This window comes from Falco peregrinus, chromosome Z (assembly GCF_023634155.1).
Source record: "Falco peregrinus isolate bFalPer1 chromosome Z, bFalPer1.pri, whole genome shotgun sequence".
NCBI classification, from domain to species: Eukaryota; Metazoa; Chordata; class Aves; order Falconiformes; family Falconidae; genus Falco; species Falco peregrinus.
Genome location: NC_073739.1, coordinates 60,134,589 through 60,160,028, shown reverse-complemented (window position 1 = coordinate 60,160,028; position 25,440 = coordinate 60,134,589). Strand labels below are relative to the sequence as shown.

The following is a 25,440-nucleotide window of genomic DNA, read 5'->3' as shown; positions in this document are numbered from 1 at the left end:
CAAATGTGGAAGAAAAATGCTGCTCAACCCAAAGAATAGTACAGTCTTTTTATTCTTGTTTTTTCTTGGGTGGAACTGCCTGACATTTTTTTATATGAGTAGAAATAAAAATTGATCAAGGGATTTTCCATAACACCTACTATAAAGCTTGCTGGCTTGTCTGCCAAAAGGCAAAGACTAGCCTACTGGGCTGAGCAGGTCTGGTATCTTTACAGATATGGATTTGGATGGCTATAAGCTCTTCAGAAAGGATATAGGCAAGGAGAGGCGGTGGGGTAGCTCTGTATGTCAGGGAGTGTTTCCACTGCCTGGAGCTGAATGATGGGACAGTAGGGTTGAGTGTTTGTGGGTGAGGACCAGGCAGAGGGCCAACAAGGTGGACATCATGGTGGGAGTCTATTACAGACCACCCAACCAGGACGAAGAGGCAGATGAAACATTCTACAAGCAACTGGGAGAAGTCTCAAGGTCACTAGCCCCTGTCCTCGTGGGGGACTTAAACCTACCACTGTCTGCTGGAAATACAGCACAGCGGATAGGAAACAGTCCAGGAGGCTCCTGAGTGTGCGGCAGATGCCTGCCTGACAGCTGTCAGTGAGCCAGCCAGGGGAGATGTCCCGCTGGGCCTGCTGTTTGCACACAGGGAAGCGCTGGTGGGGGATGTGGTGGTCACAGGACATCTTGGGCTTAGCGAGCATGGATAGAGTTTTCAGTTCTCAGAGAAGTCAGGATGGGGGGTCAGCAGAATGGCTACACTGGACTTCCAGAGGGCCCAGCTTTGCCTCTTTGAGAGCCTGGTTGACAGAGTCCCTTGGAGGATCGTTCTGAAGGGCCAAGGGGTCCAGGAAGGCTGGGCGTTCTTCAGGAAGGAACTCTTAAAGGTGCAGGAGCAGGCTGTTCCCGTGTGCTGAAAGACGAGCTGGTGGGGGAGAAGACCAGCCTGGCTGAACAGAGCTTTGGCTGGAACTCGGCGGGGCTTTAGCACCTCTGGAAGAAGCAACAGGCAACTCTGCAGGACTGTAAGGATGTCGTGAGGTTATGTAGGGCGAAGATTAGAGACATGAAAGCCCAGCTAGAACTCAGGCTGTCCACTGCTGTAAAAGATAGCAAAAAACATTTTTACAGATACATCAGAAACAAAAGGAGGGCCCAGGATAATCTCCACCCTTTATTGGATGTTGGGGGTAACACTGCCACAAAAGATGGGGAAAAGGCTGAGGTGCTTCATGCTGCCTTTGCCTCAGTCTTTAACAGCAAGACCAGCTGCCCTCAGGGTACCCAGCCCCCTGTGCTGGAAGACAGGGGTGAGGAGGAGCAGAACGAAGTCCCCACAGTCCAGGAGGAAAGTTAGTGACCTGATGCTCCACTTACACATCCACAAGTCTATGGGGCCAGATGGGACCCACCCCAGGGTACTGAGGGAGCTGGCAGAGGAGCTCGCCAAGCCGCTCTCCATCATTTACCAACAGTCCTGGCAAACTTGAGAGGTCCGGGAAGATCAAGGTTAGCCAGTATGATGCCCATTGACAAGAAGGGCAGGAAGGAGGATCTGGAGAACTACAGCCCTGTCAGCCTGACCTCGGTGCAGGGGAAGGTTATGGAGTAGATAATCCTGAGTGCCATCATGTGGCATGTGCAGGACAGCCAGGGGATCAGGCCCAGCCAGCAGGGGGTTATGAAAGGCAGGTCCTTTTTGACCAACCTGATCTACTTCTTTGACAAGATGACCAACTCAGTGGACAGGGAAAAGGCTATGGATGTTGTCTACCTGGATCTTAGTAAAGCCTTTGACACCATCTCCCACGGCATTCTCCTGAGGAAAATGGCTGCTCATGGCTTGGATGGATGTACTCTGCTCTGGATGGATGGCCAAGCTGGCTGAATGGCCAAGCCCAAAGAGTGGTGGTGAATGGAGTTATATCCAGCTGGCAGCCGGTCACCAGTGGTGTTCCCCGGGGCTCAGTATTGGGGTGTCTTTATTGACACTCTGGACGAGGGGATCGAGTGCACCCTCAGTAAGTTTGCAGATGACACCAAGCTGGGCAGGAGCGTTGATCTGCGGGAGGGCAGGAGGCTCTGCAGAGGGGTCTGGACATGCCGGACCGATGGGCCGAGGCCAGCTGGATGAGGTTCAAGAAGGCTCCGTGCCGGGTCCTGCACCTGGGTCACAGCAGCCCCACACAGCGCTACAGGCTGGGGCAGAGCGGCTGGAAAGGGCCTGGTGGGAAAGGGCCTGGGGGTGCTGGTCGGCAGCCGGCTGGGCATGAGCCAGCAGTGTGCCCAGGTGGCCAAGGAGGCCAGCAGCACCCTGGCTTGTGTCAGGAGCAGTGTGGCCAGCAGGGCAAGGGAAGGGACTGTCCCCCTGCACTGGGCACTGGTGAGGCTGCACCTCGAACCCTGTGTTCAGTTTGGGCCCCTCACTGCAGGAGGGACGTAGAGGGGCTGCAGCGTGTCCAGGGAAGGCCCACAGGGCTCGGGAAGGGTCTGGAGCACAGGTGTTACAAGGAGCAGTTTGGGGAACTGGGTCTGTTCAGCCTGGAGAGGAGGAACCTCAGGGGGGGCCTCATTGCTCCCTGCAACTGCCTGAGAGGAGGCTGTAGGCAGGTGGGGGCGGGTCTCTTCTCCCAGATAACAAGCAACAGCACAAAAGGAAACACCCTCAAGTTGTGCCAGGGGAGGTTTAGTTTGGGTGTTAGGAAAAATGTTCACTGAAAGGGCACTAAAGCATTGGAACAGGCTGCCCTGGGAGGTGGTGGAATCAGCATCCCCGGAGATATTAAAAAACCATGTAGATGCAGTGCTCTGGGACATGGTTTAGTGATGGACTTGGCAGTGCCAGGTTAATAGTTGGACTTGATGATCTCAGAGGTCATTTCCAACCTAAATGATTCAATGATTCTTTCTAGCACTCTTTTGATTTTCAAACAGGTAAATTGCAAAGCAGGGTTCATTTGCTTTTGACTATTTCTCTGTCATGTTTCAGTTGTCACTTGATCTCTTTCAGTTCCACTGAAGCAACATGCAAATGTTCACACATGAATGCTACAAAATGCTCTTGAATGACCCACCAATAATGTAATGCTTGAAAAGCTTTTTTTGATAGATGCACATTTGCTGTTGCTTTGATAGTTGTGAAATAGAATCATGCTTCTTCTCCCTGGTTTGAAATTAATCTCTTACCAACTACTCTCCACTATGATTGCATCAAGTCTTGTTACCCAAATTTGCTTTTCTTTTCACATTTACAACTTTACTGGACACAGAAGCTCTGAGTGAAGTGGGCCAAAATATTTGGAAAGTCCATCTTCAGATTCCTGAAGTTGCATGTAACTGCCTGCTGTTCTGTCTCAGGAGTTGTCTATATACAGAGGTGTACGTGATTGACCAAATTTAGTATCGTAATTCCATAAAATTGTATGTAGTGGAGGTTGGTATCTCATATAAAACTTATGCCAGATACTATGCCTCTCAAAGTGGAACATGAAGAAATGAATTTTTATAAATGCTGAAATAATATCTTCTATGATAATAGTCCACCCATCTTATTTTAGTGGTGTCTATACGTAAAATAATTTAACACATTGCAGGATTAAATGAGATTAGTTTATGTTCAATATTTTATAAAGTCAATGGAGTAGAACATGACAGATGTATGTTTTAATGCTTAGGTTAAAAAATGTCACTGAACCTGCCACTGTGTTTGTGTAGAGTTGAAAAAGAAGGCATGAGCTACAAACTGCTTTAGGAAGAAATTTGTGGTACATGGAGATTTCAGATTTGCTAGGATTCCTAGAAAACTCTCTTTTCAAAGAACAGGGGAAAAAACCCTGGGTTTTCTGTGATTTTGTACCTTACTCCAAAATTTCCTTCTTGACAAAAAAACCCCTCTCCTTGCTTTCCTGCAGTTTACAGATAAATCAAGCCAACACCTAACCATTAAACAACAGGGGTTTAGGCATTATTTTTTTTTCATGGGGTTCTGAAAAACATCAGAGCTGGCTAAAAATGTAGCCATCTTCTCAAGTGCAGCACTGAGAGCTCATAGTTTCTGAAGTTTATCCTTTGTTCAGATCCCTCTTGTCCTGATATTCAACCTTGTATGTGAAGGTTTATTCTTCAGATACCAAAGACTTTGGTTAAAAAATGAAGAAGCAAAATTAATAATAAACACCACCACCACACAATTTTCAATTTATCACAAAACTACCCATCCATCAGAGCAGTTATAAGCCATTACCAGTATGGATGCTTTTGCTTGTTTGCAGTTGATCACAGTCAGTTCCACCTCTGGAGAGGAATCAGGACGTGAAAAATGCATGCCTGGTTTGTGAACTGGGAGTTATGACTCAGCCAAATGCTTCTTTGTCATGCCAGTAAATGACAATTCACTGGTATCTCTGGTATGGCTGCTGAGGATTTATGCAGAAGAGATGCCATGTGTGATGCTAGAAGGTGGTGATGGCAAATTATTGTGTTAGGCTAGCAATGTCAGAATTTAAAGACTGTCATCAAATACAAATTATCTGGGAAAAGGTAATAAATGGGAGCTGGATACTCTAACCTCAGCTTTAATGACTTTGACTATTGTGGGGTAAAATGGGAAAAAAAACCCCATAGAGGTATGAAACTCTGGGAAAAGATCTGTTGGAGGTTTTCTCTGGATTTATGATGAATCACAGACTCAGACGCCACAGGGAAGGAATGAACGAACAGGGGTCTGTTCAACTAAGAGAGAAACAAGGAATCTTCAAATGTACAAAAGACTTCAGCAATGATAAAGGGAATAAATTCTTCATGTCTGTAATGAGCTGGAAAGAAAAAATGGATTTAAATTCCATCAAGGAATATTCCAGTTAAGAAAAATTCGATAAGAAGAGTAAAATAACCAGACTGCCTGGGGTTGGCATGGAAGCTCTGTCATTAGATGTGTTTCCAAAATACAAATGTCTTCCCCTGTGAACAGCTGATCCTACCTTAGGGTACTAAATACAGCAGTTGACCCTCTAAAGCCCCTTTCACTTCCTGTCTGTCTAAGTTTTCGGACAGGTTTTCTAAGGAAACAAATTTCCTAGATTATGCTGTCAGCCTGTTTTATTTCCTTAGCAAGTCTTGTAGTGAACTATTAGAAAGCTTCAACACATCTAACAGTTCCCTAACCCCCTACTAAGATGTTACACAGAATGAAATGGGAAATAAAGCTTTGTTGGCTTTGCTGCTTAGGCTTGTGGGTTGTTTGGGTTTGTTTGTTGTTTGTTTGTGGGTTTTTGGGGGGTTTGGGGTTTTTTGCTTTTTTTTGGGGTGGGTGGGTGATAGTTTGGTGGTCAGTAGTGATCCATAAGCACCCTGTCAACTTCTTTTCCTCCCACTATCAATTCCTTCCTAAGCCCAGCCTATGACATGAATCAAATAGAGGTTGTATAGCTTCCCCCTTGGGTCAGCTCTCATTTTGAATGGCTTCAAATAGTCTTTCAAATATTTCTCGTCATTTTTTGTGGCTGTTAAAATAAATACTTTTTAAACTGAGTTTCTAAAAGTAAATGTTTAAAATCCTATCTGATCATCTTCTTAAATACCATGGTTCTTCAGTATTCTGTATAGTGAACTCACTCACTTCAACACAGATTTTTGCATGTTTGTGGACAGTTTAAAAAAAATCAGTCCATCTGCTTATATAGAATATGATGGTTAATCTGTATTCTTTACCACACAAAGTCCCTAAACTGGTAAAGCTTGTTCAAAACACTTCTATCAATTGTAGCTTCTATTTTAAGCCACTTTATCATGCATACGTCTTTAATGCTGTGTGCATTTTGGTGTTGATCAAAGATCTGGCCTTTTTGCTTTGAAGATTTGGCATTATTTCACGGTCTGCAGCGGGAACATCCAGAAGGGCTTAGGAAGAAAAGTTTAATGTAGTCCATATATACCTACATGGATGCTTTCCAAATAATCGACATTTTAAAATACCTGCTTACTTGATTTGTCTACTTTTGGCTTTCATGCAAAATTTCCAGCTACTAACTATTTCAATCTGTTTAAATTTTGGGGAAAGCTTTTTCTAAAATATGTCTGCCAGTAACATTCTGAAAGGGATACCTCAAGTTTCCTATTAAAGTGTAACGTATTTAAATGTTTCCTGAACAGCAGAATATCAACATGGATAGAAATAATGAAATAAGCTTATACATAAAAAGTAGTTCAGCAAAAGCTTTCAACACTTAACTTTGAGAATGACTTTTTCATAAAGATAGTGGCTTTAACACAGAATAGGTGGGAATGAGATTCTAGAGAGAAACCCAAGTTGTGACATATTTCACAGAAATAAACTATGGAAATGTGTCCTTTATAGGTTCCAAGTATAGTGATAACCCTCCTAAGAAAACCCGTCTCAAGAAATTCAGTGCACAAATGTCCACGGGTTTTATTAACGTAAGTGGACTGACCAGTTTCCTAACAGGGGTTTTCATGTCTTCTAAGATAGATAAGATTCTAGAGTGAATCAGCCAGCTTACAAAAAATCATGGAACGTTCTACTACTGTTATAAACATGAGTTGTATTTTAGGAAGCTTCAGTATTCAAGTGTGATTTTGAGATAACCAAGTGTTTCCAATAAGAGATCTGGAAATCAACTGGATCATTTGAAAACTATTTGTTTCCTGGAGCTATGTTGCTCTGTTTGAGTTCTTAGGATTTAAGGTGTGAAGATAATACAATACTATTCCATCATATCAATTTTAATTTATTAGATTTTTTTTTCAAAGTTCAGAATGATCTCATAAGCCTTTTAGTCTCCAGGGGAGTAAATCCTGTGTACATGGTACCTTGAGATAAAAACAGTGAGTTATTTACCTGTCATTTTTCTTCCCTAGAAGTTATCTGAACCTATCTACTGCATATAAGAAATTCCTGCAAGATCTCATTCTTCTTATCTTTTGATTCCAATTACAGTATTTTCCAGTTTACTTTTATTCTCTGGAAGTCAAGAAAGCAACTACAGATAACCATGTGTCTGAAGCACTGGCAGCTTGTGTGTCCCTGAAGTTGTCCTCCACAAATCTTGAGGTCTGAGGAAGCTCCTACATAATCCCAAACTGAAAACAAATTCAGGAGTGGAAGTCCATTGATACCCTATCTATAGATGGCTTTTACTCTTTCCACAGATAAGTTGAGCCATTTACTACTTTCCATTTATTTTTGTGCCTACCCAGTTAATGGCACCTAGCTAACAGAAGTTCATTTATTGTGAGAATCCAAACCTGTGTCTGACTGTGTATTCTTTAAACTATTTGCCCAGAGAAATATTTTATTATCAAAGTTTGACATACTTAATCTGTAATTTTCCTGCATTTTGTCTCTTTCATTACGTGTTAACTGATAAATCAAGAAGGTACTCATCTTCACAGATTTTCTCATGAAGCATGAAATGGTCTCTAGATAAATCATTGTAGCATTTACACAACTGCAGTGGATTAGAACTTCTGTTTCTGGAAGAGCTCCTTCAGCTGTTGTTCACTTGTTGCTTCTTTCTGTTGCATCAGCTCCCTGGCTCCTTTGGTCACTCCCCAGCCATCTGGCCTTGACATTGAAGGACAATATGGCCTGCCTGAAGCAGGCTTCAGATTCTCCCAGTATTCTTTTCTTGCCCTAAAGAATTAAAAGGAAATTGGTGGGGTTTTTTCCAGCACTTCACAATACTAAAGGAAAAGCGGCTTAAACAACCCTTGCAAAGGGTTATCTAACTTGCACAGACTGACTTCGTATTTAGATATGGAAGTATGAATGAAAACATGAAATGAAATGCTACATGTTTAGCAAGTATCCTTTCATCCTTGAAAGGAACACTGTAAGCCACGCACTGTTAGAAGCTGTTTTACAGGAGTCTTACCAGTTTTTGATCTCAACTGTCATGAATAACTTTCACATTAATTCAGATCAAATCTTCATTTTAAAGAAGGATGATAATTTCTGGAGCTCTCCTACTGTCCCTTCACCCCTTTCCCCAATCCCAGATCAGATTTAGTTCTTCAAAATTATTAACACACAGAATGTTTACAGTGATATGTAGACCTCCATATCAGTTAAGCCAGTCTGCTGCATGGACCAATACAAGCCTCTGCAAGGGGTGTGTTGGTCTGCTTTCCAGGTCAGGTATAGATACCTTGCTCTGACCCAGGGTTTGGTATGCATGCTCAGGCTATCGCCCCAGCTACCATGTTTCTCAGAAGCTTCTGGCAAAAATCCTCTTTCAGGACCCAGCTCCTCAGCTATTGCTCGGACATGATATGGCTCAAATCCACAGCAACCTCCAATGTAACGAACTCCTAAGTCATAGGCCTTTCTTGCATATTTTTGAATATCCCATCTGGTTACAATTCTTGGCTCCAGACCTGCAAAGAGGTTCATAGATTAAGTTTATAACATGCTTCATTTCAGCACATTTTTTAGTAAGAAATCACATTGTTTAAACACTTGCACACTGTTTGCAAAACTGGTTGTAGATGTAGATGTACATGTTTGAACTGCCTGAGCTAGAATTAATGATGCGAACTTTCAGAAGTCTAGCTTTCAGATTTTTCTGTGCTCTGCTGAGCTATGCTTGTAAACTTTTTTGGCCTTGCAAAACAGCACCTAATACCTTCTGAGACTGATCAAGCCCTAAATCACATGCTTGCCATTCTGCCAGAGTTCTTAGCTGGAGTACTTTCACTGTTATGCCCATATTTCCAGAGTTCCTAATCAACAATCAAGATCTGGGAAATCTGATTACAGTACTCCAGTCTCTGAAAGGAAAAGGCTTCAGCACACCAGCAACAGGACAAAGCCAGCTCATTATTCCTCAGGAATGCTTACTACACTTTTTTCCATGATCAGCTAGTGTCAGCCAGTTGTTTCAGTGACAGCTGGGATCTGTAGCTATTTGTCAGCCATCCATTACGTAGTTAAAATCCCAGCCATAAGCAGCTTGCTGCCTCAAACCACTCCATTCCTTGTGGAAAGTTCTGTGAGTTGGTAAGTTGGCTCCAATCTTTATTTTGAACCTTTCTTCCTGTTGCAGGTTGTGGTGAGCACAGTGAAGGGATAACAGAGCTGAGAAAAAGGACTTGTGGAAGGAAAGGAAGAGAAAGTGAAAAGAACAAGAAAAAGCATACATCAAAGGGAAGGAGGCACAAGAGTGGCAGAACTGGAAAGAAAAGACCAGGGACTGAAGAAGAAACTTAGAGGAATAAAAATATGGGAATAAAGAAATAAAAATCCTCCCAGTTCTTTATGCACACCTGCAGGCAATGAACCAGCACGGTTATCAGGTGAGTGCAGCATGATGTCTGTGCACTGAACACTCTGCTGGGTAATGAAGCTGTGGTGAGGTAGTAATGTTCCAGCAACACAGCAGAGAGAGGATTCTCCTCCCTGTATCTTTTCCCAAAAATGCCTAACATGCAAGAAGGTGACGCAAAGCAGAGCTACTCTAAGTCAATGGGTTGTTAACAGACAGGTTCAGCAAATAAAAAGCAGAAGGAGGAAATGTTCTTAAACAGAAAATTACTGGTCTCAGAGGGAAAGACTAAATAAAGGAAAAGTAGATGGTCTGGTATCAGAAGGAAAACCAGATACCTTAGAAAGCTGTTTAAATGAAAGTAAGCTTCTGTACTTTCTCTCACATCTGCAGGAGTGTATCAGAAGCACAAATTCATTATTTGCCTGTCACTCGTGTACCATTAAAAAGCTAATGTAACATTGATACAAAATGATCAACAGCAAGAATGCAGCATCTCGCCCTCAATTTATACCTGTATAAGCAACTGAACTCCAGAAGAACAGTACAGAGTGTTGCCCTGTCTTCTCCATTACCCACCCTGTCTCAATCCATAGGACCTGATGAAATGCATCAGCAGGTCCTCAGGGAACTCCCAGATGAAGTTGTTAAGCCATTATCCATCCTGTTTGAAAAGTGGCAGACTGATGAAGTTCCCAGCAACTGGAAAATGGGAAATATACCTCCCACCTTTTCAAAAAAGGAAGACCTGGAGAGATACAGGCTGGTCAGTCTCACCTCTGTGCCCAGCAAGATCAAAGTGAAGATCCTCTGGAAACTCTAAGGCACATGGAAGAGAGAGCTAAAGAGAGGTGACAGCTAACATGGCTTCACTAAGGGACAATAGTGTCTGACAAATTTGGTGGTCTTCTATGACAGGGTTACAGCATTGGTGAGTAAGGGAAGAGCAACTCACGTCACCTACTTGGACTTGTGCAAAGCATTAGATACCATCCCACACAACATACTTGTCTTTAAGCTGCAGAGACCTGGATTTGATGGGTGGAGCACTTGGTGGATAAGGAATTGGCTGAATGGTGGCACCCAAAGAGTTGTGGTCAATGGCTTGCTGTCTGGGTGGCATTCCTCATGGGTCCATACTGAGACCAGTATTATTTAATACCTTTTTCAGCAACATCGACGTTGGGATTGAGTGCACCCTCAGCAAGTTTGCAGATGACAGCAAGCTCAGTAATGCAGTTGATAATCCAGAGGGAAGGGATGCCATCCAGAGGGACCTTGACAGGCTTGAGAGGTGGGCCTGTGTGAAACCCATGAAGTTAACAAGGCCAAGTGTAAGGTCCTGCACCTGGGTCAGGGCAGTCCCAAACATGGATACAGGCTGCATGAGTGGATTGAGAGCAGCCCTGCAGAGGACTTGCAAGTATTAGTGGATGAAAAACTGAGTACAAGCCCAAATGTACACTCACAGCACAGAAAGCCAACCAAATCCTGCAATTAAATGTGGGCAGCAGGTTGATGGAGGTGATTCTCTCCCTCTACTCTGCTCTGGTGAGAAGCCACCTGGAACAGTATTCAGCTCTGGAGCCCCCAAAATAAAAAAATACATGGACCTGCTCAAGTGGATCCACAGGAGGGCCAAGAAGATGATCACAGGGCTGGAGCGCTTCCCCTGTGAGGAAAGGCTGAAAATGTTGGGGTTGTTTAGCCTAGAGAAGATAACGCTCCAGGGAAGAGACCTTATAAAGACCTTCCAGTACTTCAGGGGGGCCTACAGGAAAGATGAAGAGGAACCCTTTATCAGGGAATGTACTGACAGGATGAAGGGTAACAGTTTCAAACTGAAAGATGGTAGACTTAAATTAGCGATTAGGAATAAATTCTTTACTGTGAGAGTGGTGACATACTGGAGCAGGTTGCCCAGAGAAGCTGTGGATGCCCCATGACTGGAAGTGTTCAAGGCCAGTTTGGATGGGTCTTTGAGCAACCAGGTCTAGTGGAAGGTGTCCCTGCCCATGGCAGGGGGATTGGAACTAGATGGTCTTTAAGGTCCTTTCCAACACAAACTCTTCTGTGATTCTATCAATCAGTCCTTGTGCTCCAGGAGTGTAAGGACAGCAACAACCTAACCTCTCTGAAGAAACAGGGATATACCCTGCCATAAGAACTGGCCACACATGTGGTGAAACATGATTGAAACCAAGCAGTATTCTTTGAAAAGAAGTTGCCACATAGATCATGGTTTTGGGGATTTTTCCCTTTCCAAAACTGAGTAACATTCTATTTTGCATGCCTGTCAATGCACTTTTCTTAGCTTTCTTCAGAATTAAACATCTATAGCTTAACAGTTTACGTTAACAATTATAGCAAAAAGATATTTAAATTTTCATTAGTTTTTGATGAGAAGATGGTAACCTGCTCCTAGATCTAGCCCCTCTATATATCTACTCCTGAGATAATTGGGTATGATTTGATTTCTTTCTAAAACATTGCCCTTGCTTAATTGGTGGCATTTCAGGGCAATTGCAGTAACACAGAAGGGAAAACACAAAACTGGAAAAAGTTCTACAGATAAATAAATACTGTTAGCATCTAGGTGCTGGTGTTTGCCAATACAACATAGCCAATGCTTTCCTAGAAACTGACAGCTTGTTGGCCTGTGCAGAGGTTATGTACACTTCAAATATCTAGGTATCTCTTTGTGCATATTGCCTTCCACATAAAACAGTCAGCAGGGTCAGTTTAACAATGATTTACCAAACTGCTTATCTGCCGTTAAGTGATCAGTTGCTCCTTCTGGGTATGCAAAACATTCACAGAACCAGCCTTCTCCAATTGCCTCATGACATTTCTGAAAGTTGAGACTTCATACAGATTGTTTATAACATAGAAGTCAAGAGCAATAACAAACCAAAAACTGAATTCTTCAATTCACTTGATTACTTACTGCATCTGTTCTATCTTTTTTTTTGCTTGCAATCAGAGCAGTTATATGAAGGACTGAATAGGATAAATGAGTTCCTAACACTTTTAAACATCCCAAAATATCTTCACAACTCAGACATGTCATTATCATTTAACGAGCCTCAGGCTCATGCTTTGTTCTTTCTCCTTTGTTTATGTAAAGACAACAATTTAAAAAACAACCCTCATCACATATGTCTCTCAATTTTTTTGCTACAAATTCAAGTTTCATGTATTTTAATACCTTATTTTATAGTTTGATCTTGAAGAGTGTATGATACCTGAAAATTAAAGCATTTTTCTAATAGATTTCAAAATGTTTAGGCTGATTTTGTCCTCTTGTCATACAGAGATGTGATCTTCTAAATCCCAGGTGGAAATAAGCCCTAAATACACAAGCCTTACATACACATGAAGTGGCTGAATCTTTCAGTCTTCATAGAATTTCTCCTGAGCTTACCTGTGATGAATCCATCTCCAAACTGCTCATCCATTTATTAGTAACACCAAAGAACATGCTCCCTCTTCTGGTTTCTCTCTGATCTCACTTACAGTAGACAGTTACACTTGCAAGACTGAACCATTATGAATGCCATAATCGTACACCTATATACAGTTGTGTGTATGCATTGTACATTAAATCCCTACACAGGTAAACATTATAGGTCTTGTGGAACAGACGTCACAACCCAGAATGCTGGGGGTTCCTTAGTGTATTCGCTCTTGTTCATTTCTTTGGACTTTTCATAGCTGTCCTGAACAAGGTTCTGTAGCATGAGGAAAAACTACATTTTTTAACTGGGTTTAGGTTGTGGCACTTCAACCATTTTCTTCACAATGGCACTTTCAGTCACATGCTGTGATACTACTGAAGTACTCTCACTATGTGGATGATCTTTAATGCAATATTTCACTGCAATCTCTCCATGGAAAATGCTAGACAGGGTAACTGGGACTCATCCTGTTGTATGGAAGGACACCTTGCAGTATTAAGCTTCCTAAAAGCTGAGGAAAAAAAAGAACAGACAATAAAAAAAAATTAAAAAGAGATACCCTTGTCTTACCAAAGGGAAATTCTGGAAGATCAATAAACCCTTGCTTTCCACAATCCGGTGTATGGAAAGCAAGTGGCTGGGACATGAGGTGGGCTTTCAGTTTAGCAGCCTGCAAGCCCTCTTTCATCAGTTTAACTGTTTCCAGGGAGGTATCTGGATCAAAATGGCAGTTGACTCCAACAATAGAAGCACCTAGGAGGAAAAAAATAACTAAAATCATATCTCCCCAAGAACTGAAAAGTGAAAGTTCTTAGCCACAGCTCTCTAGAAGCAGAGCAGCCCATCTTTACACCAGCATTCTGAAAACAAGGCAGTTGGGTTACAGCCAGCCTCAACTCTCCTGACGCTGTCCATTTACATCTCAGTTACACTCCTCTTTACCTTCCTTATGATGAATCACATCTCCCATCCTCAGCTGCTTCTTTTGTCAGTGCTTAATCAGTGAAGACTGTTACGTACAGCCACATCTGCAAGTAGCTAGCAGGTTCCTAACACAGGTTCTGCCTTTGGATTTCAACTCCAACGGAAAAGAGTAGTTCAGAACAGATATAATAAACCCCTATAGCATCATTCATCACGCCCCTGATTAATTTCTTCTGCGCTTCCCCTTGTCCTGCAGAAAACACAGCCTTTGATGGGCAAAAAGGCTGATTTTTCATCATCTTATTCTCTTATCCTGGGTTTGAGCTGCGCTCTTCACATTTCTAAAAACATGAGCAGAGAATCAAAGGTGGCTTGGAATTCTGCATACATTTCCAGAATCTGGGGTTGGCTCTGTAACCAAATATGAGTAGGTTTAGGATTTTGCTCTTTTAGAATCATCTGCCTGTGGCTATTGCTGCCAATACCATCCTGGCTAACCAGGATTTATAGCTGCATTTTCCTATGTTTTTTTTTTACAAGGCTGTTCTAGTAAAGTACACATAAGAACTTTTCTACAGGGTCAAAACTTCTACCAGATATAACTGGGAAGCTACCTACTTGAAATACACATCCATTTATCTCAATACTTCAGGACTGTACTTTGTTCCATGCTTTTCAAGGGCATATTAAACCAGATTCTTACCAGCCTTTACCAGTTGGACAGCACACTGCCCAGGGGGCACGCCATGCATGTCTCCTTCTGGACCAATGCACATTGTAGCTGCAACTGGCTTTCCAGATTCTTTTAGAACTTCAACTGCCCAGACAGCCTCTTCAACATGTTCAAAATACTGAAAGAAATTAAAACTGGGCTACTTTTCTTTCTCGAAGATTAAGCATAAACACCTTAACCCAGACCCCAAATTCACCAGCAGTATGACTTGATTCTTTTCTGAATTACACAAAAAGAATTTGAGTTCACTGCCTACACGGCTAAAAAAGGATTTTAAAAAGTCAGTTACAAATAAATAATAATACTCTTGTTTCAGAATAAGAATGTCCGTAAAGAGGTTAATTAGGGATTTTCCCCAGTGAATTGTTTTCACCTAGAAAAGTCACCTTAGGCTGATTGCTTGTGGTGTATGGGAGGAAATAGGAACTAGTCAAGATCATATTAATCTATCCTTTTTGTACCAGTACCAAATCTGACTTGACTGAGGTAGAAATTTAGGTTTCAAGGTCCTATTCTAGGACGCCTGCAGATGCTGCTGTGCATTTAGAAAAATGCCTGATACTACTGGAATAAAAGTATAACAGAAAATGTTAAAGGAGGCTGCAATATATACTTGTACCCCCTGAAGTAGACTAGACATCTTAAAGTTAACACTGAGCCAGTTGAAGTAATGTACTTTTTTTTTTTTTTTTTTTTTTACAGATTTACCTCTGCAATTAAGAAGTCTACATTCTTCTTCATAAAGACATCCAGTTGCTTTCGAAAGGCTGCTTTAACCTCTGCTTTATCTTTGCAGCTCAGGTATGACGGTGTTTGACTGACTCCTCCAGCCACTAAAGCATCACCTTCATTAGCCACTTCTCTTGCAATGTCACAAGCAGCTTCATTCACTTTCTGGCACTGTACAAATATGGATTATGTCAGTTTCAGAGCACAAAAACAACAAAAAGAGCCAAAAGCCACAATGTCTTCATAGTCTTTTTATGATTTACATTTATTTTTTAATAATATTGATTAGGAAGATCAGCATCTGTCAAAAAAATAAAAAACATTAGGAAACAAATTCTTGCCACCTCTAAGTTATTGTATTATCAAATACTACAAAACTATGTCACCTTTAATACATCTTACACAAATAATCTATGAAAAGCAAATATTTCGTGTGAAGTGGAATTATCTTTGCCTCTTGGCAAAGGAGTTACACTTAAGTGTACGCTTTTATTTTGACATTTTGTGGGTAGAAAACAAAATACGTAGTAATTTCAGTTGATTTTTTAAATGTTCTTTTACTATTTTGATAATTTTCAAAATTTAGGATAAAATATTAGTACAGTTATTTAAGGCATTTTAAATAAGATATAATTAATTATCTGATATTAAAGTTACCAATTTAAGAATAGTAAAGGGAAACATGACTAATTAATCACCTAGACTGAAAGACACATTCCTTCTATACCTAAATGAGGATGACCTGAACAGTTTGTGAAAAAGAAGTTAAGCTGGGAAAAAAAGATTTTGGAAAAAGAATCATTATTTGGGATAGCTAAGAAGTACTGATTAGAGCAGGTTTCTCTGCAGCACATGGACTACTTAGAATCTACATAGGTTTCTCTGAGCTGGAAGTCTTCCATGACTGCCTCAAAAGATCCAGCTGATTTTTAAAGGTGTTGCAGACAGTCTGCCACTTGCACTTGTACTCAGGTACATATCTGGGAGCTCCAGGAGGTGGAGGCATAAACCAGCTAAAGCCTGGAGGAACCTCCTTCTACAACTAGCAGCAAATCAATCTTGAAAGCTTTGCTACAAATGCATTCTCAATACCAGGTGCTCTCCAGGCCCCTATAATTCTGCATGGCAGCAAGAGTTGCAGCACGGCTTGTTCCAGAGGCACTGTGTTTCTAAGACTATCACTTCAGACATTTTAATGTTGCATCTATTGAATGTAATGGTACAGCATTTCAGATAAATTTGGTCATACAACATTTTGGGATGACCTCTTAACTAAGCCTCAAGTGTTTCCCCAGTGTCCAGATTGTTCTAATTTCTGACTTGGGATACTGTCACAGTTACGACGATACTCCTTCCTCCCCGCCTCATGGAGGATCTCTTCTATTTTGCAGAGGTTGAAATAGGTAGTAGGGCCAAATAGGAAAGGATCAGAGAAAACACTCAGTGGCAAACCTTCTAGTCTCAAAGGAACTACCTAGAAATGTTTGTGCCAGAAGTCCCAGTGGAGCTGGGACCTGCATCTAGTGAACACACCCAACATCCTGCAAGTCCTTTGTGTAGGGGGTTAGAAAACACCAACATGGTACTTCCATTGCAGTAACAATTACCCTTACACATGAGAAGGGGAATATTATCACAGCATATACCTTGGATTTTTTAGTTGTTACTTTATGATTCTAAAAAACATTAGGCACTCATTCTCTAGGATTCTTCACCATTTTTGCACATGATTTGCTTCTCCGGATGTTAAAGCATTTCTTTTTTTCACTGATTTTGCTCTCTGCACTCAGTCCTCCCTATACTCCTTGTATCAAAACTCCAGTAAACTCATCTCCTCAGATGGGAAAAATGATGTGGGCATGCCCTTTCCTCTCTTCATCCTTGCCCCATTTTGGTTTTTTGTTTGTTTTTTTTTACCTTTAACCTTGTCTTTCTTGCTATTTCAAACGCTGAAATTGCATCATCTCATTCTACGGTCCTCAAATATAGCCAAAGCTGTTATGACAAATTGAAAGTACTTGATAATTTCTCTGCTAAACTTTCTGAAACTAATCCATTTATTTCATATCTCCATCAAAATAGAGTTTTACTCACACTTATTTTCTCAGCTACATAATTGCCTCTGTTCTCTAGTTTGTCCTCGCTGGCATAAAAGGTGAATGCCTGCAGAACATTGGATCCAGCTCTGAGGAATTCCCGGTGAAGCTGACGAACTGCAAAGAATTAAAAGAGACAAAGAAAAGATGTTTAGTACAGCTATTACAGTTGTTATCCCAAAATTAAATGTTTATTGAAGTAATGTTTCTGTAAAATAAGTGATTCTGTGTTTACTAGAAGAGCCATTATGAGAGAATAGCAGCAGTACCCCAGTCTGTTTAGAATTCCTTTCTCCTCACTCTCAGAACGTTAGGTAGAAAAGTTTCTCCTTAGGTATTCTCTGCTAAGAATGACTGAAGATTTCCATTTAGTTTATTCAGTTTTACGTGCTACCTTGCCTTTCTTTTACTTTTTGCAGTCCTTCGGACCTCTCAATTCTAATATTGTGGCAACAAATTAAGGGACAAGATGATTTTTATATGGAAGAATACAGTGTTCCAGTACCTTCTCTATTTTGTATTTTCTAGTTTTCTCCCCATACAAAACTCTAGCTAAGCCTAGTCAGCCAATACCAAAGCTCTACTTTGCTAAAAACACCCTTAATTAAAAGATGATTTTTTTTGCTCCAGAAAAGTGACTTGCAACAAAGACTTAATTCTTCTGCTAAGTCAGCACACAATGATTTTACTACAGAGCCAATACTTCTTTTAAATGGTTGTCAGTACTTTTCATTGACAAATTTCCTACATTAGGACTTTGGGAACAGGCTCTGTAATGGTAGCTCTGCCTTCATCACTGGAAGCATACACTGCAAGTACACTGCAATCATCACAGCAAGAACAGAACAGGAGCTTTCAAAATATATATATATTTATATATATAAAGCGCCTATCACCATATTGATAAAAATCCTTCGGAACCATTCTTGACAGAAGAAGTAAGAACAGGAGTAATTTTATATGTATTCCCATAGAATAATAGTAATTTCTAGAACACTACTGATCATGTAAAACAGAGTTAAAATGCTCAACGGCTTATAGCAAATACAGGAATAATTTATTCCCTAGATACTGTACACAGACACAAGAACATTGCAGTTTCTGCAGCAGATGTTTGGAAAAGTTTTCCTGAAGTTCTGGTTTATCATACCTCATTGTCTATTGACAATCTGTGTCATTAGAGAAATGTGTGAATGCATCATGAGAATAAAATTACTCCCTTCAGTTGCAACAGATACAGCCTCCTATGCCAGAGAAGCTCAAATGCAGTTTGCGTTGCTAGGGTCAATCTGCCTACACACAAGCATATCTGCCTTGCTCTTCATCACAGTACAGTATTTAATTTGTAATTACAGCCTTGGGTAACCACACTGTGATTTAACACAATGCTGCTTTTCTCAGTAGTCACAAACACCTAGCCAGGAACACACATCACAGCAGATCTACAGCTCAAAAAATCCTTGGCATCTACCTGAATCACCAGGGTCTAATTTCAGTCCTACAACTTTTATGCAGAGTCAAAACATTCCTAGTGCAGCGATATTATTTTTCCTACAGGTTATTGATCCCAACTAAAAGCGCTGTCTCTGTATGTTTCTATTATTCTGCAGTTTGTTTTTCTGTTCTTCTCCATAAGAAATCATCAATGAAATCTAGTTAGGAAATGGGACAAGGGAAAAAGAACCTCAAATATTTTCACAAATGCTCTATGGCATTTCCGTAATAAAGCACGTTTGTTTACCCCCATGGTTAGTGGTCTTTAAATATGGTTCTTGCATGCCTAGAAGAATGCCTAGGATTTCAGTGAATAAGAATGGTGACATAGGTAGGCAAATGAAACATATTCTAACACATGCAAATAAGGTACTTCATATCCCAAACCATCAGGTATGTGAACAGCACTCTTGAATGACTCTTGACATTTTGACAGAAAGAAATATCAGCCTGAATCTTACTCAACCCCAAGGAAATAGTTCTTAGTAGAAGACACTGTTACTATTACAAAGCTCACAGCAGTCTGCCCTACCAAACCCCCTAAACCACTGTAGTTTACTTCTTGTGTGACTTCCAGTGCATCACTGAAACTGTTTTCCTCCAGCATCTGAGAAATGGGAATAACAGGCACATATGAAGCTAAACAATTATTAACAATTTGATGTGTTTTAGGAGTCAGATGTGTAACACAGTTTTCATTTCAATCCTCCACGAGCTGGACAAATGACAGAGTTAAGCTGGCAGGAGATGCATGTTGCTCACTATAGAACAGTATCTGACCTGGCTCAGAAGAAATATTTAGATCTCATTTCCAAACGTATGGCATTTCTAAACAGTCTGGCAAACTTCTCTCTTGCAATGGAGATAATGGCTTTGAACTCAGTCTTTTCTTTCTCTTTCTCCCTCAGTGCATTCTCAGAACCTCCCTCCTTACAAAGACAAGGTGCTCTGGTAGTTGTACAGTTTTCACACCAGCTGGCTCAGCCACCTGCTCCCTCTGTTCTTTACACCTGCTTTCAAAGTAACATGACCTTTGAGCATGCAGGAGCAAAAAGCAGTAATAGAGGGGAGGCAGCACACTGTATGAAAAGAAATTAAGACGTTTCCAGTGAAGGGTGTGTTTATAAATAGCCTATTCTTGCAAAAATTTTATTACTACGTTACAGACACGAGCAATATGTTCTAGCAGATCAGTAGTAATTATTAGAAGACTGGATTCTAATCTATGACTACTGATCACTAATTTAAAGCAAATCTGTGTGCCAGTTTAGCCAATATAAGACATCTGCAACTGCTTCCGTGCAAGGCAATGTCTTGCATTCCCCATGGACTGACACCTGCACTTCTCAAAAGGGCATGTGGACAGGGTTGAGGGCTTTTGAGGTGCAAAATAAGTAAGCAAAGGGAAATAAAGATCATGGGATAAATCCCATGATTTGTAAGATTGAATGTGTAAGGGCAGACAAAGATAAAGGTGGAGAGAAACAGAGGGGTGATGGGATGTCTCTTTGGGACATGAGAGTCAGCGAATTAGGTCATCACCCTCTAAATCTTAGCTGAAGCTCTGCATTATCTAAGGCTGCCCATTACCCTAAGTCAGGCATTCTACACATACAATGACACTTGAAGGCTGAGATTCATTAGGATGAATAGACAGGTAAGATGTACAAAGCAGTGTAAGAGAGAAGGCTAAGATCTCTCTCTCCTTCTTCCCTTCCTCTTCCTTCTTCCCCTGTATAGAGGAAAAAGACTGATTTGGAAGCAGAAAAAATAAAAAAAAGAGAAGAGTATTTTATTTTCCCTACGATATTCTGAATTGGCTTGTGGGATTCACTGGACATCATATTGCTAGGGCAAATGCTTTCTTGTAATGAAGCATACATAAATAGACAATAGCATCTCCTCTTACACTATATATGCTAAATATATATATATGAAATATATAATCTTTATGCTGGAATGATTGCTTGTTTTGTCTCCATCCACTTTAAGAGAGTTACTCCATTAAATGTTTATTGCAATTCTTAGGTTTTAGGGTTTATAATTCTCGTTTCACAGTGGAGCCACATACATTAAATACTCCTTTTCCACTCCATTGTTTATTAAAAGTTGCAATTTTCCTGAAAGAATTAATAAACAAAGTACATGAATTTATAACCACATAAAAGTCACAGAATGACTAGAACACAACGAAACAGAATTCTGCAGTTAACTTTCTCACAAGATGATTTAAATAAGTCTTCTATCAGCTCAAGGTCAGACTGGGCAAATCCAAGAGGGAGAAATGATTGCATGTTATTAAATAAAAAAATACCATATTTGATAAAAAAGTCCCTGGGCTGAAAATTATTCAAGACTGGGAGAACATTCTTGAGAGGTATCAGTGTAAGTTTGCACTTCTCGTACTCTTTCCCAGCCATCTGCTTTTGGCCAGTGTTACATGAAGAACGAGCAAGATGAGCATCTGGTCTATAGATTCTTAGGCGGTTCTTAACAGTGTAATTCTACAGTGTCAAGGAACACTTCTATTTAAAAACTTCCTGCAAGTTACTAGGTATTTATTATTTATCCAACCAGGTTTACATTCACTATAGGATTAGAATTTCCCAGTAAAACTGACCTGCTTCCGGGTGTTCTACTGTTGCTTCAGGAGTCCAAGGCCCAGCTTTTACGTACCCCCTCTTTTCAAGAGCAAAGACAAATCCTCCATCTCCAATCACAATTTCTCCAGCATCTAAGCGCTGTAGAATACCCTGAAGAAAGCAGGAGGAAACTTTAACAATTACAGTTCTTCAGTTTTTTGGGCTTCCTCTGTTGCCATTTCCTGTATTTGCAAAGCAGACATAAGTATTTGTGCGCTACAGAAACATCTTCACCATAACAAAAAGTAATAAATTTCCTTCTTATAGCTCTCTTTCAAGAATGGTAGATGGTCTTTTTGCAACACAATGATTTACTATGTGCATATATATTACATTAGACTTTTCATTAGTCAGTTTCATTGTATTCCAGAGGTATAGTCCCCAGAAGCAGAAGTCAATGGTCCAATTCTATTCCTATGAAAGTAAAATACCACCTCAAATTCTCCTACAAAATATATGACAAATTTCTTAAAATAAAACCAGTAGTATCACTGACCTCATTTTAGCTCATTGGGTCTTTATAGCTGTAGCCTCAGCACAAGTAGCTTGTGACACAAGACGGCACAAGAGGCATCATAGGAAAGTAAGCATGTAACGTTTTCCTGCCAAGTAACATCTCTAAATGCTGGCCTCCATTTTCTGACAGAGTTTTTACTGGCCTGGGTTTGCTTACGTAGACTTGAAAGAATATCCTGCTTGTTTTGCACAGCCCTGAAATGTTTCAAGATACCACAAACCTTTCAGCACCCTGTGATTAACCTTGCTTCTGCCTTGAACTAGATGCTAAGGCAAGGAAAGTGATTTTTTTTTTGTTTAATTGAAAAACATGAGAACAACATATACAGGTTGCACCTAATATATATATATTTATTGCTTTCATTGCTTCATTAGCTGGTTCAAATTTCCAGCTCAAATTTTGTTCCAATGGTACAAAAAAAAGTACTTTGCTTTTATGCTCAGTAGGACTAATTTCTGCAATTGGGTTACAACCATAACTCTACTTACTTTAAAAAGTTGACAAACACAGGCCCATTACAGTAACAAAAGTAGTATATACAGGAAAAGAATTAATCCAAGGTAAGGCTGAAATTTCCCTCTGTAGTTACATTTTCTTGATGGCACACTAGCATTTCAGTAGATGAAATTTGAAGGAGTAGGAAAAAGAAAAGCCTTATGGACATAGAGTTGAGCGTGGTTTTCATGCTGAGAGGAAGAATTTTTTGACAGTTAGCCTCCAGCCTTTAGTAGATAAAGCTTTCCTGATACTTTCTCCTTCATTAATTCAATTATCTCACACCATACATCTAGAAAAAGCAAACACAACATCTCTGCACCAGATTTCAGGCAGGATGAGAGTATGCCTTTCCAACAAGAACGCACACTGTGCCCGTTGGGCCAGTTCCACTACCAAGCATACTTGGAGGCTACAAAGCCTGCGTGAGAGGGTTGGCATTTTAGGCTCAAGCACTGACCCTGCAGCAAGGTGGTGGGACTTCTCTGTACAGTGTGGCTGTATATGAGCTAGGCCAAGCGTTGGCTTGCAAACCTCTGCATTACATTCCATTGCATACTGTGGACTTGCCAAAATATTGACCTAATTAACTTTATAACTTTAATAAAGTGTGCAAGCTTTTATCTTTATTTCAGCAGTACCAGGGCAAAACTCAATTGGCAGTATGCAATCTCCAAAACTCAAGTATTTTCAGACAGTCATAACTGGTACGCTCACTATCAGGGTGATTATGTTCTAAGTGTAAATGTTAGGAGGCTTTGTAGAGACTGCATTTGCAATTAACTTGCAGTTGTAACAGAATGCCTCAACTGGGGCCGGAGAAAGGGACCCAAGGGGTCCCTGGTAGAGTCCCGGCTTCTTCTGGCTGCCAAGGCATCCTGTATGGACAAAGCCTGCCTCAAAATTTTAATATGCAGAGAACAGGACTGTGCAGGAAAAAAAATTAACATGCAATCATTGCTTGTTAATGGAACATTAAGGAATAGATAGATCATACACAGATATTATATTTAAATGCAGTACAATTAACAGATTTTTTTTTCTTTTAACAAGTCACTGCTAGGATTTAACAGCAAGTTTTCTTCACAGTTCTAGCTTTTTTAAACTGCATTTTAAAATGATCTTCACTTTTGACACACAGAGGCAACATAACCCATGACGGAATAGAACACAGCATCCTAATACATAATATACTGTGATACATTAAACCTAGCATTGGGGCATCTAATAGATGATTAACTATTAAGCATAAAATACTTAACACAAACCTATTTTGTCAGTTCAGACTGGCTTAAAATGGAAATTTAACACATTTTTACTTCACCAATTTTACTTTCTTTATACTGTGTAAGATACTATATATGCTGGTTGAACAAATGGTGTAAGTTCAGCATATATATTGTTTTGTTCTGTCCCAGAGACCTACAGCTGTGTGCTCATGTCTAATCCAGACCAAAATTGTACTGTCAGGTGATCTGCTAGTACACAGATCTGGTACTAATAAATAGTATCTATAAAAAGCTAACAAAGGCTTTTTTGAGCTAGCTTTTCACTGCTTTACTTTTGCTACCATGAATGAAGTTGCACCACACAGTCTATACATCTATCCCTGGAAAGACTGCAAATGTCTTTATAAGGATATTCCCTTAACCGCCTTTAGGAATGTAACTCAAACATGTAAAAGAAAAGCCTGCTTGGTCCATCTATATCCTACCTTTCCATTAGTGGAAAGAAAAAAAAATACCTCAAAACAACTATTCAGATCTTAGGTGAGCCCTCAGAGAGAAGCTTCTCTCTGTCCACTGCCTGCAGGGGGAACTGACGGCAATCGCCTTCTGCTAGGTGTCTGAAGTTAGGTGGCATGAGTATGTGCCAAAAAATAAGTAGAACCAACACCTCCCTGCCTCCTTCATTTATAACTGATGTATCTGAAAGGCCTACAGCTCATAGACTTCTTCACACACCCTTCTGTTCTCTAACTCTAGACTTAAATGCTTACATAAAAACAAGCAAAACTGATCCAGAGCAAGAACTCTCCTATTAATGGTAACAGTGTCCTTCTGAATGGAAGACAGAATACATGATTCCCAAGCAGCAGTACAGGGTAGGAGTACCAGTGTACATCAGAGAGTTTGATTTAGGCATTGCTCATGTTTGCCTTAAGGGGCAGCGTGGCAGATCCCTTCTTATGCTGGCTTATTTCTTTAGCTAAATGAGGGTGCAAAGGTCATGTATACATCAGAGACTGCACTGGTATTAGAAACACTGTTGGTATTCAGTCATATAAATCAAAATAAGTGCAATCAGGGGCTTTTAAATAGAGCTGGCAGGATGCTGAAGATAGAAATTGCATCCACTGATGGTTTATGCTTAAAATATTTACAACTTTAATGTGTTGCAAGCACTGCTTAGTTTGCATATCAAAGAATATTAAGCAAAACAGTTCTGAACTTTGGTGGCTCCAGTCTATGTGTTCAGAGAAGTGAAAATTCTATAAACTGTAACAGCATAAAGTTCAATGTAATCTATCTGTCTCATAAGTGTCCAAATGTGTTCAACGGCTCACTACTGGACAGGTAGAGTTATTATTATGGCCTTACTTCAGCTTTTCACAATATGACCTTACCTGCAGAAATACCGAGACCCAGAAGGGAAGTTAATGAAGTTCAGCAGCAGCTCCCCGCTACGCCTCCGGGCAGGGCGCCGGGCAGGCAAGCGCGGCGGCGGGGCGCGGCGGGGTCGCGGACCGAACCGGCGGCCCGGAGCCGAGCCCTGCCCGTGCCGCCGCGGGGCCGCTCACCTCTGCCGCCCGGTGCCGCCGCGGCCGGGGCACGTCTCCCGGCGCCCCTGCCCTGGCCGGCCTGCGGAGCGGGACGGACCCGCGGGGAGCAGAGCGCCGGGGCTGAGCGGGGGAGGGAGGTGGGAGAGTCAGTTACCCGTTTCCCCTGTTTCGTGGTCTTCCCGATCGGCAGCATCTTCCTCACTCAGGGACGCCGGCTGCCCGCCCCGACGGCTCCGCACGACGCTCGACACCCGCCGAGCCCTCGGGCCGCACTTTATAGCCCGGGGAGGAGGCG

The 25,440-nt window shown here is 41.0% G+C and overlaps 1 protein-coding gene across 1 annotated transcript; it reads right to left on the bottom strand.

Moving 5' to 3' along the window:
- Positions 1–6,724: 6,724 nt before the first annotated feature.
- On the bottom strand, positions 6,725–25,418 carry LOC101910450 (betaine--homocysteine S-methyltransferase 1). Its single transcript, XM_055791570.1, has 8 exons — positions 25,300–25,418; positions 21,330–21,462; positions 17,214–17,332; positions 15,099–15,290; positions 14,361–14,508; positions 13,304–13,486; positions 8,160–8,388; positions 6,725–7,645 (listed from the first exon to the last, which is right to left on the bottom strand). The coding sequence occupies exons 1-8, from the start codon at positions 25,336–25,338 to the stop codon at positions 7,471–7,473; spliced, it is 1,218 nt and encodes a 405-aa protein (XP_055647545.1). The 5' UTR covers positions 25,339–25,418; the 3' UTR covers positions 6,725–7,470.
- Between the last annotated feature and the right edge of the window lie 22 nt (positions 25,419–25,440).

Bases quoted from the DNA above. Each gene is read 5' to 3' on its own strand.
- LOC101910450 (XM_055791570.1), bottom strand. From the start codon at position 25,338: ATGCTGCCGATCGGGAAGACCACGAAACAGGGGAAACGG. The intron at 17,333-21,329 runs GTCAGTTTTACT...AATTCTTTGCAG, and splicing joins AGTAGAACACCCGGAAGCAG to TTCGTCAGCTTCACCGGGAA. The intron at 15,291-17,213 runs GTGAGTAAAACT...ATATTTGTACAG, and splicing joins ATGTAGCTGAGAAAATAAGT to TGCCAGAAAGTGAATGAAGC.